We start from the raw sequence: 21323 nt of genomic DNA on the forward strand, positions 1-21323 counted from the left end.
ACTGAAAATGAAGCGACATAATCTCTCTCGGTGGATGTTGCACAGATGCCAGTTTAGATTACTGTGAGAGGTTGGGATACATTCTGTGGTCAAGACAACGCAGGGTAAGGGCACTGGGACATGGTCCCCTATAATTGACACAGTTGTCAACCACGGAGGAACGTACATGGTTATTCAGTGTCCCTTGGTCGCTACAGTATTCACACACCCTTTCTGGAATGATGACTGCGGTGTGGTGAAATGTTGGCCTATTGTTGAATGCATTTAATGTGAATTGATGCTGCGGTATTACAACACAAACATTTGGCTTGTATTTTCAAGTGCGTGATAGATGCAATACGAAATGCTGCGTGGTATAAAAATGAAAGCAGGGAGATTGTCTGAACAGCTAAAAATTCACCATTTGAGAGCGTTTTTATCAAAAAATTCTCGTCTGGGGGAGACCCTCCTTGGCTTGATTACAGAATTCTTGCTTACAATATCACATCCCCCAAAACCCCCACTGTGCCTGTTCATTAGTGTCTCAGCTTTGGGTTTCTAGACTGTACGCCTACTGATTTTAGTCAATAGTTCCTTTTGCACAATTGGTCCACCCTCGGTTAGATTTTGGTTGGAAAGATTAGACCTACTTTGTGATTGGCAATGGAGATCATGATTTTGGTGGTAGGGTCAAAAAACCTGATTGGGCCTATAGGCCTAGGCTACTCTCATGATAGGCCAAGTTACAGTAAACAACAGAACATTCAATTAGCCTGCTTCATGAGAAATTATGAGCCTACTGAATTGAATGGGCTATATTTGCTCAGGTCTTTCTTCATGAAGTTTTATAAAATGAACTGTAGGGATAAGTTATCATAATAACCAGATTGCATTTCCTCACAGAAAATGCTGGTGTATGCTTGCTTGTTATGCATTCGTTGCCCTTCATGCATGTGTTGCCCTGCATAGCCTCAGTCTAGGTATGAGGTAACTTCCTGTTTGTTCCATCAGGTTTACATGGATTCTGTGACATTATGTTGTAATGGTAGTGGTAGGCTATGTGACAATGACTGAAGTGCCATCCAAAAATGGTCTGGCCCATCCTGTCAGGCGCCCCCTGTCCAAAAAAAATGCCCTAGAGCCCTGACAACCCTTTTGCCTAGGACCCCCAAAATCCTAGAAACGGGCCTGAGTTTGTGCATTCCGCCCAACAGGTGAGGCAGCGGGCCAGAGGCATAGCTAGAGTAGTCTGATTATCTTCGACTTGGTTTGACCAAGAGCATGAGAATTAACGTTTCCCAAAAGTCATGGTTGACCTGTCTCCCTAGGTCTGCTACTGGTTGACTGGTGTCCGACAAAGTGGGTGGAGTTCCCGCATTTTCAAGAGATCAGAAACTATATTTACATTGCTGTTGGCCTGACCAGAAGCAACGCGAAGGTGTTGCGTCACTAGTAAGGCGTGGCCTGTCTATAGCTAGAGTACCACTGGCTTGGTGTTGCGTCACTAGTAAGGCGTGGCCTGTCTATAGCTAGAGTACCACTGGCTTGGAGGGGCTCAGTGCGCTGGTGCTGCACTGGGGCAACTTGGACACTCAAGTTGGTGTGTCCAGTGGCGCCAGAGTGAGGAGAGAGCACCAAAAGGAAGTTTGACACGCTAGTCGATTTAGATATTGGCAAACTTCTAGTTTTAGCAGGCATCAGCATTACCCATGGACCCAAGCCTGTGCCATCAATGGCAGTTAAGCGTCTCGCACCTAGCTACGCTCTCAGTAGGGAGTAGGGGACCGCAAAATGTTCCACGCTACACGATTTACGTGCAAGATCTCCAGATAAGACGCGAGTGGAGCGTTGGAAAGTGGAACAGTCTATGAGGCTAGTGGCTAGGTCTGCCTCTTTCCCTTCTTCTCTCTTGTGGACTGGGGTGACATCTGATGTGTCCCGGGTGTGTCCTGGGGAGAAGGCAGTTTGAACCAAGTTCTTGGGCGTCTGTCCCCTGAGGGTCGAGGGCCCCGAGGGGGCTCCTGAGGCGAGTCCCCGTCGCATGAACTTGTGGAGGGCCTTGCCCACAGAGAGTTGTCAGTGGCTGAGAAGGGGCAAGGTGGCAATGGAGGCGGACGGAACAGCGAAGTTTTAAAAGCAGGTTGCTGCTTCTTAAGCACTTAGAACTACTGTTGGATAGCCTCGTACGTGGCCGAGCCGAAGAGGCCATTGGGGGAGGGCGGGTGGTCGAGGACAGCCGACTTGTCCTTTTCGCTCATGGAAGAGAGGTTGAGCCATAGAGGCCCATGGCCCACTGCTGCCAGGCCCATGGCCCTGCCCGTCACCTGTGCCGTGCACATAGAGACTCTCAGGATGAGATTGGTAGCCGTTCTGGTCTCAGCCCATATCCCATCGATGGGTCTTCCATCTTTTAGAGCAGCCGACATCTCCTCCTCTAGCGTCGCCAAATAGTCTGAGAAGAAGGCGGCAGCACACCTCGATGGTGCTGAAGACCTGTACGGAGGCTGTAAGGAGGCGGTCCGATCTACGCGGCAGCTTAGGGGGCGCGAGAGCCAGAGCCATTGAGCTGGATGAAGGGGCCAGGTGATTGGCTAGGAACAGCTCCACAGGGGGCATACGATCCCAGCCGTTCTCCATGCCTTCCATTTCCAGCATTGCAAAACCATAAATGGGTACTTCCGCTGAGAGTGGTGTGCACCACGTCTTTTGGAGGTCCTCAATGACGTCAGGCAATGGTGGCAGCCTTTGACGCACTGGAGGTGCGGCTTGGGGGAGGAAGAGACCTTCCATGAGCGAGTGCTTCACCGCCAGAGGCGGGGCGGGCCAGGGCACTCCTATTGTCCACTGCTCTGCGGCACATGGTGTGTAAAGTAGCCGCAATAGGAGAGTTCGCAGGAGCCACCATCTAATGCTTATTTGGCGTGGGGGATGCCGAAGCACATGGTACTGGTGGGATGAGGGTCTGACCCCATTATTTCGAGGCCGCAAGCTTTTGGGCATTACCGGGCAGCCGGTCTGCCCCGCTTGCGTTGAGCTTTACGAGCGTGCATTTTAGGCATCAACTTCTTAATTGTCAAACCAAAGAATAACCCTAGCTACAAACCGAGTCGAGTGGGCTACGAAAGGAGACCGAGAAATTAGCCAGATGCCACCAAGGGCAGTCAAGTGGAAGGCTAATTTACCTCAGGAAAAGCTAGCTAATTAGCTAGCAGGAAACTAGCCATGAGCTACCACAGAAGTTGGCTAGGAAGGGAGAACAAAATTGAGAATTTGCCAAAAAATGTCACGGACGAAGAGATTTTCAGATGAAGCTCTTAGCATGCGTGACGGTGAGAGAGTGTGTGGAGCAACCAAGTGCTTTCTGAAAAGGGAAGGGAGTGTGATGATGTGACCATGACTTAGACTTGGACTGTGGATTCCAGGGTTTGGAGTCTGGCTCCTTGGCTAAATAGAATCAAGAATCAAGAATCAAGAGAGAATCAAGAGCTTTTTATTGTCATTGACTAATGAATTTGACAACGAAATAGCGTTTTAGAATACACTGTACATGTATTCCAGGGCCGCTGCATCTAGTGCGCCACCACTCAGATAATAGTCAGATAATAGTCAGATACCTAATTTGGTATAACCTTTAAGGGCAGTATTATTCTACCCTCTTTGGTATGGGGGCTTAGCCTGAAAACACGGTGCGCATGGGCTGTGGTGGGTCCGACACCATGATGGATAAACATTGTCACTAAAGAGTATGTCCGGTTGCCAATGTTCAGTTTGTTGCCAAATTAGCAGCAGCTGCCAGTCAGCATTAATTGCGGGGGATAATTAAGAACAGCTGACAAAAAATCACGTGTCCCATAACCTGTTCCACACTCCAACCCTGGCAGTAGTGGCATTGCACTTTACCATGCCCCCAGGACTGACCGTAGAAGAAGAAAGTGACTCCCCTCTGATGATGTAAGTAAGACATCCCATGTCTATAATCCTTTTGCCACTGTGGAAGAACCGGGTTCTCTGGGGAACCATTGGATTCTTCCAAGAACATTTAGGTTCTTCGGAGAACCTCTGGGGTTCCTCAGGGCACAGTCGCTGGGTTCCTCCATGAACCAGTTGAGGATTCTTTGAGGAACCATCCAGTTTTTAGTGTTGCTGAAAACAAAAAAAAACCCTAAACTTAAGGTTCTTTGGGGGTCTTAGAAGACCATTTAGGTTCTTCGGAGAAGCTCTGGGGTTCCTCAGGGCACCATTGTTGGGTCTTTGGTGTAGCTGCAAACTGAAAAACCCCTAAAGTTTCTTTGGGAGTCTTTAGGGTTCTTGTTTGGTTCCTCCACGAACCAGTTGAGGATTCTTTGAGGAACCATCCAGTTTTTAGTGCAGCTGCAAACTAAAGAACCCTTAAACTAAAGATTATTTTGGGGCTCTTTGGGGTTCAAACAAGTACTTTAAGGTTCTTTGGAGAACCTCTGGGGTTCCTCAGGGCATCGTCGTTGGGTTCCTCCACGAACCAGTTGAGGATTCTTTGAGGAACCATCCAATTTTTACAGTGTTCAGGTCAGGAGGGTGAGCATTTTTTTCATATAATATTTTGCCCCTAAATATTACATATTTACATTCAAAACTAATCAGAAAAGACTAGCTTGAGGTCATAATTAGATTTTTTAAAAGTTTTTTTTAGGTTATAATACATTGAGTGAACAAGGTTTATTTATGAGGCTAATATGAGATTTATATTAGCAGAGTGCTAGCCAGTACAGGTAAAAATCTTCTGGCCTGATGGAAAAACAAAAAGTATCCAGAATGCACGCACATCCAATAAAACAGGTGCTGGATCAAACAAAGAATGTGAAGAAAAAGAAGAAAAATATGCACACAGTTGATGCTCACCGGCAACGTTTTGACCTCAAGCTGTCTTTATCAGGTGTATGGTCATACCTTGATTATACCACAGAACTTTTAGTAACAGAAGCGCCACTGACGTACTCGGTGTACTAACTACACGGTTCATTTCTGGTTTCTGAGTGAGGCTGTTTGGTTGTAGTTCCACTCTATTCCCATGTGGGGCGCTCGCTTTTTTGGAGTACAGAATGAATAGAGTCCTATGGAGCTATACCCCCCAAAGTGCCCTTATCTCAGGATATACGTTTTTGTCTAGTGATTTGAATGTTGCTTTCGAAAGAGGGTGTATAGGAAATACCCACGGCTGAGATTAGAGTTGCAGAGTCGATGACTTCATACACGGCAGAATGTTAATGAATTCTAGCCAGACCACGCCCTCCTAGTGACGCAACACCTTCTGCGTTGCTTCTAGTCAGGCCAAGAGCAAGGCAAATATCGGTTCTGATATCCCGAAAAATCGGGAACTCCACCCACTTTGTCTGACAACAGTCAAACAGTAGCAAACCTAGGGAGGAGGGTCAACCATGCCGTTTGGGAAACGGCAATTGTTATGCTCTTGGTCAGACCAAGTCTCGATGAGATTTGAAAGTCGATGACAATCAGGCTACTGCAATTCGCCCTGTAATAACAAAAGGGACATAGTGTATACAGTGTATGTGGGATCCAGCTGCCAAAGTCCTCGGTCACCAATAGGATTCTGGGTGCCAGGTGAGGTCAGGTGTCCATGGCAAAGGCTGTGGTCAGGGCCGCTGACAGCTTTGTCTGGGCCCAGGACAAAGACAACTGAAAGGGCCCCCCTCCCAATACATTCATTATGTAAATGAGGACCCATTGTTGGGCCCCCATCTCCCTGGGCCCGGGACAACTGACCCCTTTGTCCCCCCTTGTCGGCTTCCCTGGCTGTGGGAGACGGTCGGCCTTACCAGCCAGGGTTCCCACACACTTGAGGCTTACAACAGTACTCCACTGTTGAAGTTATGAGGAAGAAATGGTCGCAGTTTGTAATTTTTTATCGTAGAAATTACTTCAGCAACTCACTATGATTCCAGCATTGACATTAGCTGTTAGGCGACAAAGAGTGCAGACTTGGATGAAAGGTCGGTAAGGCTCACGGTGTCAAGGTGTTCGGTACGGTAAATTCAAGTGGTAATTGTTATTGTCAGCACTTTTTACCTCAGTTTCACGCTATACCGGTTATTGTGACAGCTAGTCACAGCTGAAACAAAAAAACAAACTTCAGGCTCTTTTCCACTGCCGTTTTTTTGGTAGGCCTACAGCACAACACAGCACGACTAGGCCGCCACTTTCTGTTTTTCGATTGAGCTCGAGAAGCAAAAAGTGTCGGCCAAGTCGTGCTGTGTCGAGCTGTAGGCCTACTATAACACCTGCAGTGGAAAAGAGCCTTTAGTAGACACCCGTCACAGAGCCAAACCACTCCCACCTCTCAGTCCAGGCCACTGTGTCTGGGTCCGGGATTGAACAGTAACTTAAAGGTACTGTACATTAATGATTTGTCCTTAAGCAGTACCAGTAGGCCTACTGTTTTTGTTGAGAACATGACTGGCTAAGAGGGATATGCACAGGTAATGAATTCATGACCAAAAAGAATTGTCATTGACTGTAATTGTTTACTGTGTTATTTGTGGGGGAAAAACATGTCAACTTTGTGGTGTGATGTGTGTTTACAGCGAAAAAAGGTTCATTTTAGACTGACAAATGGCATGTTTAGTTCAGACATGTTCAAGTTCTTTGTTCACAGTAGTTGGTTAGTTCAGACGTGTACTATACTGCTCTCTGGTGGTAAGAGGTTCTCATATTTGTTGGTCACTGTCTTGGCTGTTAGGTATGTGCCACTCAGCTAAGGCACATGTGACACTGTGGACACTTTATAATTTGGTGTGTGCATGTGTGTGTGTGTGTGTGTGTGTGTGTGTGTGTGTGTGTGTGTGTGTGTGTGTGTGTGTGTGTGTGTGTGTGTGTGTGTGTGTGTGTGTGTGTGTGTGTGTGTGAGAGAGAGAGAGAGAGAGAAAGAGAGAGAGAGAGAGAGAGAGAGATGCCTTGGGCTGAATGTATGTAAGAGTGAGCTATACAGTAGGCCTATATGCTTAATATATGTGTAAGGATGTGTGTAACGTCTCATGTGTAATGTCTTCTGTACGTATGCTACTTCCTGGGATCAATACATGATACTCTACTCTATATAGCATGGTGACTTCTGGCCACCGTGTAATCTGTGTTTGGCTACAAGACACAAAGGGAGATTTTGAGACAGCTGTCCAGCTATGTCCTGTTGACCTCTGTAGGGGGACAAAGTTGGCTTATTTTATACAATAAAACTTGTCGCACTGCTCCCTTGGCGGCACCATTGGGGGCTGCCCCCTTGCACGGCTGAGGCATAAATGCAATTTCGTTGTGTGCCGTGTGCAGTGAACACTTGTGTGCTGTCGAGTGCTGTGTCAAAATGACAATGGGAGTTGGAGTTTCTTTTCCAGTTGGGCTTTCATGTTTCACTTCACTTTCAAGTGATGGCCTACCAACAGTTTGGTATCGTTTCTCAACACTCATTTAACCCATTGATGCCTGAAGCACATGCAAAAAACGTCTGCTGAATGCCTAAGCCCTTGTCGGGAAAGTTGCCCTCAGCCTATAAAATCCTAAATATCTTAGCCTCTGATGCACATAAAAACATCAAATAAGTTGCATTTAAACCCCAAGACCCTCATCTTGCATTACAATGGGTTCATTCAGCTGTAACATACCCACATTTTTATTTAAAAAAAGCTAAAACCTCCAGAATCTGAATGCAGCATGTATGTGTCTTCAGACATCAAAGGGTAAACAACACATACGAGTCATCAGGCTAAAATGGGTTAACAGAAAATAAAAGCCTGGCTTGGTCTAGCCCCAGGCACCACCAATCACAGTGTGAGTAGAAAGAGGGAAATTCTGCACACTGTTGCTGATCCCAGTTTAATAACACAATGTTTCGACCTGAGAATTAATTATAGCCTTCTTTCTTTCTTGACTTGTTTAACTGGATATGTTTGCATCCTAACACTGCTGTGCTTATGTTTGAAATAACGACACAAAGATTAGTCATTCTGATGGCACTTAGTAGGCCTATATCAGGGGTGGGGAACCTATGTCCTGTGGGCCGTTTGCGGCCCTTGAGGCTGTTTTATCCGGCCCCTGATGTGATTTTAATGTTATGCAGCTTCACATGAAACACAGTATGACATATTTTGTAAAGGACTCTTAGAAAGTATATTTGCAATACTATTAAATTATATTCAGGGGATCTAGAGAAGGTGGGATCTGTTTTAAAGGTGGCTGCCTCCGATATTGGCCTAAAGTGCAGAGGTAAATCCTGGTTTGTGCTCATAGTACGGCCCTCTGAGGACTTTTGCGGGCCTTGTTGGAATTTGAAGTGGCCCCTCGAATGAAAAAGGTTCCCCACCGTTGGCCTATATGAAAGCGAAAGCCCAACAGGTTAACTCCAACTCCCATTGTGACACACAAGAGCACACTGCACACAACAGCATTGCATTTATGCCTCAACTGTGCAAGGGGGCAGCCCCCAATGGCACCCCAGGGGAGCAGTGAGGCGGCATGGTACCATACTCAGAGTACCAGACTACCAATGAGGGAGAGCACTGGTAAATTACTCCTTGGTGGGTTGAGAGTCAAACAGGCAACCTTTGGGATACAAGTCTGACGTCCTAACGGCTTACCCATGACTGCCCATATGTTCATTAGATATGTGCTTTTGAGAGATAAACTCAAGAGTTTTGAGCAAGATATATTTTACAGGTAATCTGGATTTGCTAATCTAATAGTTACAATTGCATTGACAGATTAATTTACTGTTTTGCAAACTATGAAAAAGGTTCGATATATGTATCAAATGTAGAGACAGGGTATGAGGCTGGGATGTCTTTGTCAAAATGTGTCTCCCATAGATCATGTATTTTATCCTAAAATTAAAATCTAAACAGCATGACATACAATTGCTGCCACACCACAGAAAAACAGATAAAAGATCACAGCTGCTAATTGACCTTTTTATTTTGATGGGACACGATTGAAATGAGATGAGTCTTTACATGCAAGAGAAACACAGCAGATCCTATGTAGGCCAACACACACACATATTATCCAGCTACAGTATATCACTGGCCCAAAACATTACAGTGAGTCAGTGTTCAATACAGAAGACCCCTGTAGCCTGTGACCATCTCCCATACAATTCCTGTGATATGTGTGTATATGGGTGGACCTTTAACACGTACATAAATTCTTTGGTTTTACATTGTTATGTATGAAATTCTTGCCATTTAACCCATTTAAGCCTAAAGCACTTGCAAAAAAACGCCTGGTGAATGCCCAAGCCCTTTTTAGGAAAAGGTGCCATCTGCCCATAAAAACCAAAACATCTCAGCCTCCGAAGCACATAAAAACATGAAATAAGTTGCATTTAAAAGCTAAGACCCTCATCTTGCATTCGAATGTGTTCATTCAGCTCTAACACACCCACAATTTTCATTTAAAAAAACCCCCCTCAAATCTCAAGAGCCTGAATGCAGCGTCTATGTCGCTCCAGGTGCCTAGGTCAATGCAGCGTATGTGCAGCATCAAGCTTAAATGGGTTAAAACAAACTGTTAACCCAGGTCCTCCCATATTTTCATACATATCTTCAAAAAAAGTCCCTGTCCTTCAACAGCCCAATATGAAGTGAGGTCAATAAAACTGTATTAATATTGTCAGTACATGTTAATACAAACCTGTTGTGACAACAGCAGTTATTAAAGTAGTTTCCTAATGATTATTATTGCACTTTACAGGAGCAAGTGTAACCACTTGAATCCACCAAATCCATTATTGCTCTTTCTATTCAGTGCTGCATGTTGACATGGTGCAACATCAAAAAACACAACATGTTAAGTTTATGTTGATCCATGCCTGATCCATGCCAATTCAGAAAAAAACTCAGTGTACAAGATTACAAGCCACCCAATTTGGTGTTTAAACTTACTGTGCCATTAAGCATTTTAGAATGCCAAACGCATGCTGACAGCAACAGCCACACAGCTGTGATACACAAAAAGCAGTCACAGTATAGCCATCACAGTAGAATAGGCTTTATAGAAATGGTCACAAACATATTAGTTTCAGATTCAGACATGTGCAGAAGCAATCTATAAATCTCACTGATAAAGAATTGAAACCAAAGTACAGTAACAAGTTCTTAACAAGATATTCATATCCTTGGGCACTCCACCGTATTACTTTTCTCTGGCAGTTCCTCGATTTCTCTCTTCATTCTCACCATGATGTGTTCCTTCTTGCGTCTCCAGTCTACAGTATATCCATCACTTCTGTACTGCCCTACAAAGCAAAAAGGCAGTAACTGCACAGAGCTCCAAACTGAGTAAAATGACTTTAAAATGATACTGCAATCCAGTCTTAGTAGTTTTGGAGACATTATTGACATGCAGCAGTTTTGTTACTTTATATTACCACCTTTTATGCAGATTAATCCATTTATTTAAATTAATGTTTTGATATATATATATGTCATTGAAGTCATAGTAACTCATTTTTGACAACAGCGCAGTTACTGCCTTTTTGCTTTGTAGGGCAGTGTAGATCTTTGAGTAGGCTTATCTTCTTGTATCTACGCACTGTTCTCTTCCCCTTCCTTCTAATTTTTGCCATCTTCCTTGGCTGAGTTACTGCTTGCATGGGAGCCATCGGGAGGGTTTCAGAGGCCATATTCGTCCAGTAAACCACGTCCTGTATGATGCGATAGATCCACACCTTCAAAGCGAACAATCCTCCATCTGGTTCCTGTGTTAAAGAGCAGAGTAAACCGGTACTGAGACTTTGAATGGTATTGTTTCTAGTGATTGTCTATTAAAGATAATCAAAATAGAAGATGAAATAAGTAAACCAAACTAAGGGCATTGACATATGTATTTATAATAATAATAACAATACTGTAATAATCTTTATTCACAGACTTAAGGTCCAGATAAGAATAAACTATAAATTATAAAAGACATACAAACATACCCCCCCCCCCCCCCACACACACACACACACAATCATTACATTAAAATAGAAAATAAAAAATAATGAAACAATGGCTAGCAGCTACCCATAGGCTACTTCACACTGTACATTCGTACATCCATCCATCCATCTATCCATCCATCCATCCATCCATCCATCCAGCCGCATGTAGTAGCTGGTGCTTATATTTACAGACAGCTTAGTGTTCATGTATTTTCACATCACCTCCCTGCAATGTTATCGTGTTGTTGTTGTTAGCAATTATTTGACTATAGTTATTCATTAGAATAACTGAATAACTTCCATAAGCCTTAGTTTTGTAATATCTTTCATTTAAAAATGTACACGTGGATGAAAAAGGATGCAGTCATCATCATTACTGTTACCTCTGCCCTTGCTTGCCCTGCCACTGCAGCTGTGGTTCCAACTCCGTCCACTAGGAGGCCCCTCGTGCTTTGCAACAGGTGCCCCAGCCTCTCCTTGACGATCTTGCGCTGGCCCAGGTACTCTTTGCAGTCTTTATCCCCAGTCAGCCCCATTTCTGTATCTTCCAGGACTATGGCCCGATCCAGAAGGCCTTGGCACTGTCCAAGGGCAGTGTGAACAAGCAACACCTTCTCCCCCATTGGAAGATGTGGTGTCGGACATGGCACAGACACTAGACGCTCGCCGGATATGGCTGTTTGAGGAAAGCTCTCCCGTTGTTTCTGAAGATAAAGGATGGAAGCATAAGAACAAAGATCACAAAAGATGTTTAGCAAGAAGCTGTATCAAAAGAATAAGCAAAGGCTTGTTCTGGTAGGTTTCCTGGCTACGAATAATTCTGACATTGGGCGTGAATAGCACCGCACGGAAGGCCTTGTATGGTGATCTCTAATGGAAAGTTGTGGAAAAAAGGGAACGCTGGCAGTGAATGAAATATATTAGATGAGATCAGTCAGCAGAGAAGACTAGAGGAAGGGGAGGGAGGGCCTGACATGTGTGTGCTTGCGTCTGTGTTTAAATTGGCTTTTGGGAGGTGGGGGAGCCCTTCACTCGCGGTCAAAATAGCTTTTTAATTTTTTTTAATTTTTTTTTTACATCGCCCCATCAGGCAAATACATGTATTCTATGAAGTTATTGCCCATAATTAATATCATACATAAATCAATGTATTACTCAGTTATGAGAAAAACAGCAAGGTACCCTCATTCCCTCTTCACTGTATTAGGTTGCTAAAAAATAGGAATAGTTAGACCAGTATCACACCTGATGCATTTATGTAGCCTACTTTTTAATATTCTCTCCTGTCAGTTGGCAACAGTATGCTATTGGACTGTCAGTACAGGGGCAAAAAAGTTTTAATTCTGACCACCATCACTGCACCATCAAGCTACAAAGGAGTAGACCTAAGACAATTAAGAACTCATATTATTGATGTGAATAACAATTTGTTTTAAAAGATCATATGATTGATTTTAATTTTCCTATAATGTCATGGGTTTAGCATGCATTTATTAGCAGGTTTTATGCCTAATAAGTAACAAAGTTAAAAGAATAAAAATGCATGCTTAGGCTATGCTGTTCTATTACAGTGCGTGAAATTGTGCACTGTCACTTTAAATCAGGCGGAGTCTGCAGAGAATCTTCTCACTCGGACACGTCTTTTCTTTACAGATTGCCCCTTTGGCTGACTGATTATTGGGCGTTCTTATTTCAGTAGTATAGTTATGTTTTAATTACATATACATATACATATGTTTTAATTACACTTCAGTCGCATTAAGTAAATGCTTTTTTGCAAAGCAATAACTTTGGCAAAAGGCGGCAATAGATTGGAACTTGCTGCAGCATTTCTAGCGCGAGAGAGACGGTGCACTACTCTACACGCAAAGCTGGGATGGACACGCAGGAATCCCTGTCATTTGCTTACTGTCTAAAAACGTTTAATACATTCCTGGCATGTTTAAGCCTACATAAAAGTAACCTGCAACCAAATGGCTACACATTCTGACAGAACAATGGACGGAAATCCCAAACTTGATGTTGATTTTCCCCCATTAACAAACTGCTGTTAAAGTAGGCAGACACCACGCTATTCTGCATGACTGTTTGGTTAACTTTGCCTGAAAGCTAGCCGATATCAAATGAAATGACAGCTTACCTCCGTTTTGTAAAAGGTATCTAGCCTACTAACTTTGCACATTGAACATGAAAGGAGGACAGGCTTGAAGTAGTGACAAACTCGAAGCGGAGTAGTTCTAGCTGTGAGAAAGAGCAAGCGCTCCGGACCCCTCAACTGTTGCAAAGTTGCAACGTTGCTACAAACTCAAATTGTTGCGTCTCGCAGCGCATGTGCAGAATGCAGATGCATAATAACTGAAATAATGCGGGAGTCCCTTAATATTGTTTTATGTTGCTATCACTGGAAAACTTTCATAAAAATATGATATTTCAAGAAGAGGTGAAAATATGAACTGTGAATACACTGAGGGTGGGGCAGCAGGAGCGCAGCTCCGTTTGGCTGTCCCTCGGAGGTGAGGAGGCGGAGCTGCGCTCCGGAGGGCTCCGCCCCAATTTAAACCCTGGTTATGGGTGAGGGTAAGAGAAAGAGAAAGAGTGCGTTTGTCTCCTCTCCGCTCTCTTTTTGAAGATGAGCGTCAGTTGCATACCTTTTACAGTGTGTATTTCATAGTCACAAAACAGTGTGTGGATTTTGGTAAAGACCGAGATAGCCTACAGACTTTCTTGTAGCCTAATCAAAACAAGAGAACAGGTGGAGATCTAAAAATGTCCTGTCATTAAAGGTATATTCTGTCTTTAACTATCTGGTTCTTGGAGAGTAGAGTAGAGTAGAGTAACTTTACTAATCCCCAGGGGGAAATTCAGGAACCTTGATGACTTAGGGTACGCCTAATTAATGTTTATTTAATGTAATCTCCTTTTAGTTGGCCTCGCCTCATTTTGTGAGGACACATGGTAAGGTGATCAAAGTGGTATCGAGTTTTCGTGAATTGTAACACCGACTTGGAAAGCCTGCGTATTTGCGCACCTGGAAGGATCGAGAGAACAAATTAATGAGTTGCGTCATCCGAGGAGGAGCAATCTGCGGCTTTCTAAAAAACAAAGGTTTATAGTTCTACCGGGAAAGAGATCTCTGTGGTAATGTTTTAAAAGGTTACATTCCAAGCCGCTCCCTTGCTCCTAACTCTCCCTACAATGTGCCCACGCCGTAGCGGACAATGTGGAAGGAGCGAAATTACAACAAAGAACTCACAGGTGGCCCATGGCATATAACTTTACTTCAAATTCAAAATAGCTTGCATTTAATTCTGAAATAAATGTAAAACAAATAGGCCCTATATACATACATTCATTAATTAGCCTCTGTCTGCGCAAAAATGACACAAGACGCGCGTTACGCAGAGAAATATAAGAAATCGCTTGAAGTGAGATTAAATCTAACGGGATCTAACTAATGTAGGCTATTACTCACATAAAGGTCCAACAGTCGGACGCTTTCGGCATTCAGCAGCCGGGCAAGCTGAACAGATTTGCCTCGGTACGCTCCTTTGCCGTTTTCTCCCTTTCCAGCCATAAGGAATTCCACGAGTTCTGAGAGGTGCGCAATGCCTTCAATTCTTCACAATCCCGAGTGCCACATGCGACCAACAAGACTTCTTGCCTAATTAATTGGCTATCCGACGTCTCAGCAAGTGTTGACTCTTCCAAGAGAAGATGTACACGTATGTTAAGCAAAGTTCAGTCATTTAGCTGTGGTCAAATGCATAGGCATCCTTCGCACTTTTGGATAGGTAACCATACCAAAAGTTGCCCACGCGTTTATTGAATTCCTAATTCTCTCTCCTCCCCCTAGGATTGAGGTGCTTTGAATTTAACGGGACGTGATGGGTGGAGTCCCACTGCGCACAGTACTTTAGACTAGCAATTATTCTGACACAGTAAACTATCCGCATGAAATTCTTCCGGCTGAGGAGCTTTGAGATTTTCCTCTATTGTCCATAGCTAGATATTCGAAAGTGAAGCAATTTAAACATCTGCATACACAAGGCCTACATGTAGGCCTAATACTACATACATTTAGAGAGAGAGAGAGAGAGAGAGAGAGAGAGAGAGAGAGAGAGAGAGAGAGTGAGTGAGTGAGTATGGAGAGAGATTGTTTTTGGATGTGGTTACATACTGTAGGCTATGGGGGGGGGGGGGGTTACTGTGGCTAATCCCTCAGTTTTGTGACATGCTAACACCCCCCCCCCTCTCTCTCTCACACACACACACACACGCGCGCGCGCACTCACGCACAACACGTCATTGTTTGTACTTTAGTAGTATTTACGCGTTGAATTATTAAAAACCTCATGCGCGCGCCGCGCACGCACGCACACACACACACACACACACACACACACACACACACACACACACACACACACACACACACACACACACCTCGCTACCAGCATTCTACGCTTCATTTCATGTGCAGTAGCTCTAGGCCTTCTCAACAAACGTGCAGGAAAATAGAGCTGCCCACAACCCCATGACATCATCGTTTTATTTAAAAGCTATAAGTTCCTATTTTTGATCCCATAGTTAAGCCCACTAAAATAATTAAACCTTTGCCACAGACAGATACCGGTTTTTCGAGAATTCTAAAATGTATCCAGATCAGAAAAAGGTCAGACATGTCCTAACAAGTCGAAGTGACATTTCCCTTCTTTATTTCATGTAATTACCACTCCAGTTCGCGTGGTGGCAGATTTGTAGCCCAGAGCAAAGACACGCACAGAGAGAGAGCAACTGTGTGTGGAGGGAGGGTAACATCCGCATCTCATGTAGCACAGTATCGGATCAACCCGACCTAGATATTACATTTGAAGGGTGTCTTAAGCCCTGATATACCCGGCGCAAAGGGAAGAGATACGCGTTTGCACAATAGTTCTTTGAGCACCGAGTTTTGGTTGGAGACGTTTTGTTCTAATAACAGTTTCTGGTGGACTAGCTAGCACTCTCATCAACACACAGGTTATGAACTCTCTCGTTTGTTATGGGGTGTCGTCTGATTCTGATAGCGACAGTGATGTGAGCAAATGCCGCCAAGAGTAAGTTATCAAGGATTGTATTTTTTAAACTGTTATATAACACCAACCTACACCTTCAAACTTTAGCACACTGCATTTGGCACAGGACAACTTACATCCTACATAAAATATTCACCAGATTACACTGAGCGTCAGACTTGCTTTGAATAACTTTGCCCACATATCTTGACACCTTGACGCGCATACACTGCACAAGTCAAACGGGACAGTTCAGTTATTGGAAATAGCCTAGTGTCGATTCAACGTAGCCTACTGTTTGTTAGGTGCGCGCGTGTAAGCTAAGCGACTCTTCGGATATAATATACTGCTATGGTGTGTTATTTTGGCCCGCCACGTCCCATCGGAGCATCTTTTGAGATATCCCCACTATTGCCAATAATTACTGCAGATAATCTTTGGTAACCCCCTCAAAATACAATGGCAGGTTAGTCATTACATGTGCTGGTAGTTACAAAAAGGAATGATCTGCATGAGTGAAGGAGTAACCACCATGATGCTCAATCATATGCCTATATGCAAAATACATTAACCAATCAGTAGCGTACCATTATAGGCCTATGAACAAATTAGAATAAAGACCTAGTCATACAAAGCACTGTAATTACAACCACTTTCCAGGTTAAACAAATCTAGAATACCACTTGGAGAATTAATCTGTTTTGAGAGTTGACCAAACTAGTCTAGCCACTTGTCAGTGATCTCCACCCCATGGTTTTAATGCAAATACATGATTGTCTTTCCTTGAGCTTATTTTGTGGATTGGTGTCCCCATAGGAGAGAAAGGGAACATGGGAAGATCGAAATGGCCCCAAAGACAACAACAAAGGAACGCAACTTCCTGGTGGAATCAGGAGGCTCTGCTTCCAGCGATTCTGAAGACGGCGAAGAGGAGGCGAAGAGTGATGACGACTCTCTTGCCAAGCCTCTAACGCCCATCATGCAGCACATCACTAAGGTGCCTCCCACTGATGCATCCACTGCAAAAGCAAGCAAGCTGCCGCCGCCACCTCTTGGAGGTGGTGGCCTGGTGGGCAGTAGCGTTTTCGCCAACCCATTCAAGGAACGGGCCGACGAGCGGCTAAACGTACTGCAGAAGCACGTGCCACTGACACTGCAGGCCAGACCTACAGAGATCGGCGGTAAGAAAATGTGCATAGCCTACAGAAAGGACGGCCGCTGCCGATTTGGCAGCCGCTGTAAGTACGCCCACGACAGTGATCTCCAAAGCACCGCAGCACTGGCCTGCATGGGGACGGCGGAGGAGGACGGGACGGAGGCCGGCTCAGACACGACTGGCCTAACGCAGGCGGCACCTCCTCCTCCTCAAACCCCTGACTCTCAGACTACTACTTCATTCCTCAGACGAGGGCAAGAGGAGGATGGGACAGAAGAGGAGCGAGCCAGGAAGAAAAGACCCGGGCTCAGTAACACGCTTATTCCTCCCAAGAAGGCACTGAAGCAGTTTAACATGCAGAGGCAGAAGGACAGATACACCCCTTTCTGATGTGACACTCCATCCAATGCTGTAAACAAAATAAGAGTATTAGTACATTGGTTTTAGATTAGCATTATTATAAAGGATGTAATAGTATAAACAGTTTTGTTATACCAAGGCAACAAAATAGACCCAGTCGGCAACTCTGGGCCCGCTCATGAAATGGTTTGTTTTCCCCTCCGAATGCTCCACCCGCTGTATGGTATGTATCAGCTAATTAATATGCCTGATGACTGGTATGTATCAGCTAATTAATATGCCTGATGACTGGCAGTGATTGGTACTGCACGACCATGGGTGGAGCATTTGAAGGGGAAAACATGCAGTTTCAAGGGTGTGCCAAAGATGCTGACTGGAGCTATGTCTCAAATCACGCACTTATGTCAGTGCACTGACAGTCAGTACACAGTGCACTGAGGTCTTTAGTGCATAGTGGCGTGGAAAATTTTTGAGCACTATGCACTGTGAACTCGCTGGAAGTGACGGCTGAGCATGGCATTAGCTCGCCAAAATATGAGTTGGCTACTGTTTACATTGCACAGCGTCTGGTGCTTGTATTTCCATTTCCTTCACCCCAAAGGACAACAATCACACATACAATACTTTGATTGGCATGAAAAGGTTGGTGTCCCATCAACATTACTTACAGAATTAGGAGACTGTTGACCAAACTCTTCTACTGAACTGAATGCCACATTTCCTCCGTCAACATGGCCGCCGTTTAGTGTGTGCAGTGTCCATCATTCAAGCACTGCATTTTTCCGCCATTGTTAGGGGATCATCCTGGCACTTTCAGTGCACTGGCTCAACTGAAATTTTCAGCGTGAGCGCCCTAGGCACTGAAAAACAGTGCCCAAAGTGCATAAGTGCGTGATTTGAGACACAGCCTGGGTCTATGCTCTGGACCAGTGATGGCCATGAAATTATGCATATTTCAGGAAAAACTGCAGTTTGTCCATCCATATCCACCCCCTCTGTCCATTCCACAGCCACTGTTACATCGCTCAGGGCTGTGTGACTGACCATGTTTTCCCCCCCGTAACTTCCAATGAGAATTTGCTACTGTTTGGTTTATTACCACATTCACACCTACTTCCAGCCATTGCACAGGTTCAAGTTTTTTTGTGATACAAATATCTTTTTTTGCTCACGCTGACAGTAAAATCTGTGAGACACTGTTTTATTGTTTAAAATGGCAATACATCACTTTTCAGTGTTGGATATTCTTTCCCAGTGTTTTTTTTTTTTTTTTTACAATGGAGCTTGTATTAGAGTTAATTGTAGGGTAGGTCTTAGCTGTTAAAACACAGCGTTATAAATTTGCTGTTACCAGAATGGCAAGTATCAAGTTATAGAGCATTACTAAAGGCCCTGTATAATGTCTTAATAGTGTAGTACTATGGTAGTTAACTTTTCAAAGACTTGTCTACAGGGCCGCTGTCAGCTTTGGCAGCAAATCATGTAAAAGGGCCCCAACTCTCAGGTCATACAATGTAATGAGGACCCAAGTCTGGGCCCCTTTTTTTACCTGGGCCCAGGACAACTGACCCCTTTGTCCCCCTTGTCAACTTTCCTGCTTGTCTTATTCCAACATTCCACTGTTGGAACGGCATGCATTATTGGGCTACGGAGTTGGTAAAAAATATTAAGCAAAAGACTGTCTGTGATGTACATACAATTCAGCATTTTTACCTTTAGCCCAGCTATCACCACCACATAGCTCTGTGAGCCTTTGTCTGGCCAAGTCGTTGTAATTTCAGAGTTCTCAGGGCCGGCCAGGCAGGCAGGCAGGCAGGCTTAACCCACATCTATGAAATGGCTCTGTAGTAGGGCTGTAACGATACACTCAACTCACGATTCGGTTTGTATCATGATTTATGACCTACGGTTCGATACACCCCTCGATTTTACATTTGCCAACATTATAATCTTTATGAATGAAAACAATGATAGTTCAAAGGTAGAATAGATTACAAGAGACTACACATCATTTTTAAAAGTTTCTATATAATAATGATGATGCTTGGAAGCACTATCACTTCATATCATGTGGTTGTTTTCGGGCAGATGGGTATCAAAACGTTAAAAGGGCATATCACGATACTGCCTCTTTGTATCACGATACAGTATCGTGACTCTGTGTATCACGATTTCTCGGTTCGACACAATAGCATTACAGCCCTACTCTGTAGGCTACTGGTCAAAGCTACAATCAGTCCTCTGACTTAGTTACCATAGTGGGACCAGAAAAAAATAGTGTTTTCACCCTGCCCCTTGAGTTATTATTAGTAATAATAATAATAATAATAATAATAATAATAATACATACAATTTCATGACTCAAAGTCGCTTTACAAATTAGAAACATGTAGACAATACCAGCACACAGGGGGAACAACAGAACAATGAGAGACAACAAATGACAACAGCAGTGGGTCTAGAGGAGTTGCTGGAAATGCTCAATTTTCACTGGTCCCAATTTGGGGGATATTGAATATTCAGCTTGGCCAGCTTGGTTGATAAATTCATTACAGGAAGTATGGGTGGCCACAGGCAATTCCTGTAATAGAGTGTAAAATGAGAAAAGCTCGCACCATGCATAGGTTCTTTATTATTGTTGGGTGAAGCCTGCTCCAACCTTTATGAACTTTTATGTAATAGAGTGTGCAATGATATGAACTTTTGTTGTTATTTTAATGTTAAATCAGACTACTGCAGGGAACATGATGAAGATAGCAATAGATAAGGTATCCTTTGATTTTATGCTAAATGTTTTTTTTTTTTACTATTACATCGCATCCGTGGACATGAATGTGTAGCTGCTCTATAAGTAGGGTTAATGGTTTATGGAAATAAAATGTCCATTCCCCAAGAGCATCAACCATTCTGGGGTCATCCTACATGTTCATATGTTGTCTTGATCTACGTTGGATAATCAGGGTCCTACAGGTTCTACACACATCAGTGGATACTGAAGACATCAGTAGAGCATTCTGGAAAGAACTACAGGCCTGTACAGTCACCCCTGATTGTAACACCTTCTATATTCTATGTATCTTTACCATTCATGCATTTGGCACCGTTGTAAATCGGACCAAAGGCGCATGAGATGCTGGGGGGAAAAAATAATTTCTTTTTAAAAAAAGCTACATGTGGTGTGGAATACTCTGTTGGTACACACAATTGATGGCTTAAAATTGGTCATGTCATATGTGTTTGGTCTGATAAATCATTCTTTAGATCTTGCTATAACATTTCCATCTTAAGCCCCCCCTAGTGGTCAATTTTGGAAACACTAGGGCAGAGGTGTCGAACTCAAAGTCACTGAGGGCCAAAATAAAAATATGGGACAAAGTTGCGGGCCAAACTCAATATTTTTTTTTTTTTAACAATAGTGCATGCATGCACTTAATCCTTAAACTAAGCTGTTTTTGCAAACATTTATTCCCATCATATATGGATGACGTTACACTGGCCTGGGCCCACTATTTCTGTGATGCACAACATTTTTGTACTTGTCCTGAGGGTCAATTTTCATCATTTGACCACCACAAAACAAGTCAAAGTAACAAAAGAACAACATTGAAGCTGATAGTATTATGTTTTAATCTGTAAGACACTTAACAAATCAAATCAGTTTTTCATGATTAAATTCATAGCTTTGCGAGGATAAGGCTTACTGTATGTCAATTCAGGGTTGGACGGGGTGGGCTCAGAGCATCACCGGGCTCCACGGAAGACTATAACAATAATAATTTAATTTCTAGTGCAAAATGAATGAGAAGTT

General features: G+C 43.7%; 2 protein-coding genes across 3 annotated transcripts; one reads left to right on the forward strand and one right to left on the reverse strand.

The window, feature by feature from the left end:
• Positions 1-9992: 9992 nt before the first annotated feature.
• On the reverse strand, positions 9993-14754 carry cntf (ciliary neurotrophic factor). 2 transcript variants are annotated; one of them, XM_063220197.1, is made up of 4 exons: positions 14418-14754; positions 11329-11649; positions 10553-10717; positions 9993-10255 (listed from the first exon to the last, which is right to left on the reverse strand). In XM_063220197.1, the coding sequence occupies exons 1-4, from the start codon at positions 14517-14519 to the stop codon at positions 10226-10228; spliced, it is 618 nt and encodes a 205-aa protein (XP_063076267.1). In that variant the 5' UTR covers positions 14520-14754; the 3' UTR covers positions 9993-10225. The 2 variants fall into 2 exon arrangements, with proteins under 2 accessions (XP_063076267.1, XP_063076265.1); XM_063220195.1 differs by having other exon boundaries at positions 9993-10717.
• A 993-nt stretch (positions 14755-15747) lies between these two features.
• On the forward strand, positions 15748-18755 carry si:ch211-113e8.11 (uncharacterized). The gene is made up of 2 exons (XM_063220198.1): positions 15748-16041; positions 16816-18755. Exons 1-2 carry the CDS (start codon positions 15968-15970, stop codon positions 17543-17545), a joined length of 804 nt encoding a protein of 267 aa, XP_063076268.1. The 5' UTR covers positions 15748-15967; the 3' UTR covers positions 17546-18755.
• Positions 18756-21323: the final 2568 nt, after the last annotated feature.

This window comes from Engraulis encrasicolus, chromosome 16 (genome assembly GCF_034702125.1).
Source record: "Engraulis encrasicolus isolate BLACKSEA-1 chromosome 16, IST_EnEncr_1.0, whole genome shotgun sequence".
NCBI classification, from domain to species: Eukaryota; Metazoa; Chordata; class Actinopteri; order Clupeiformes; family Engraulidae; genus Engraulis; species Engraulis encrasicolus.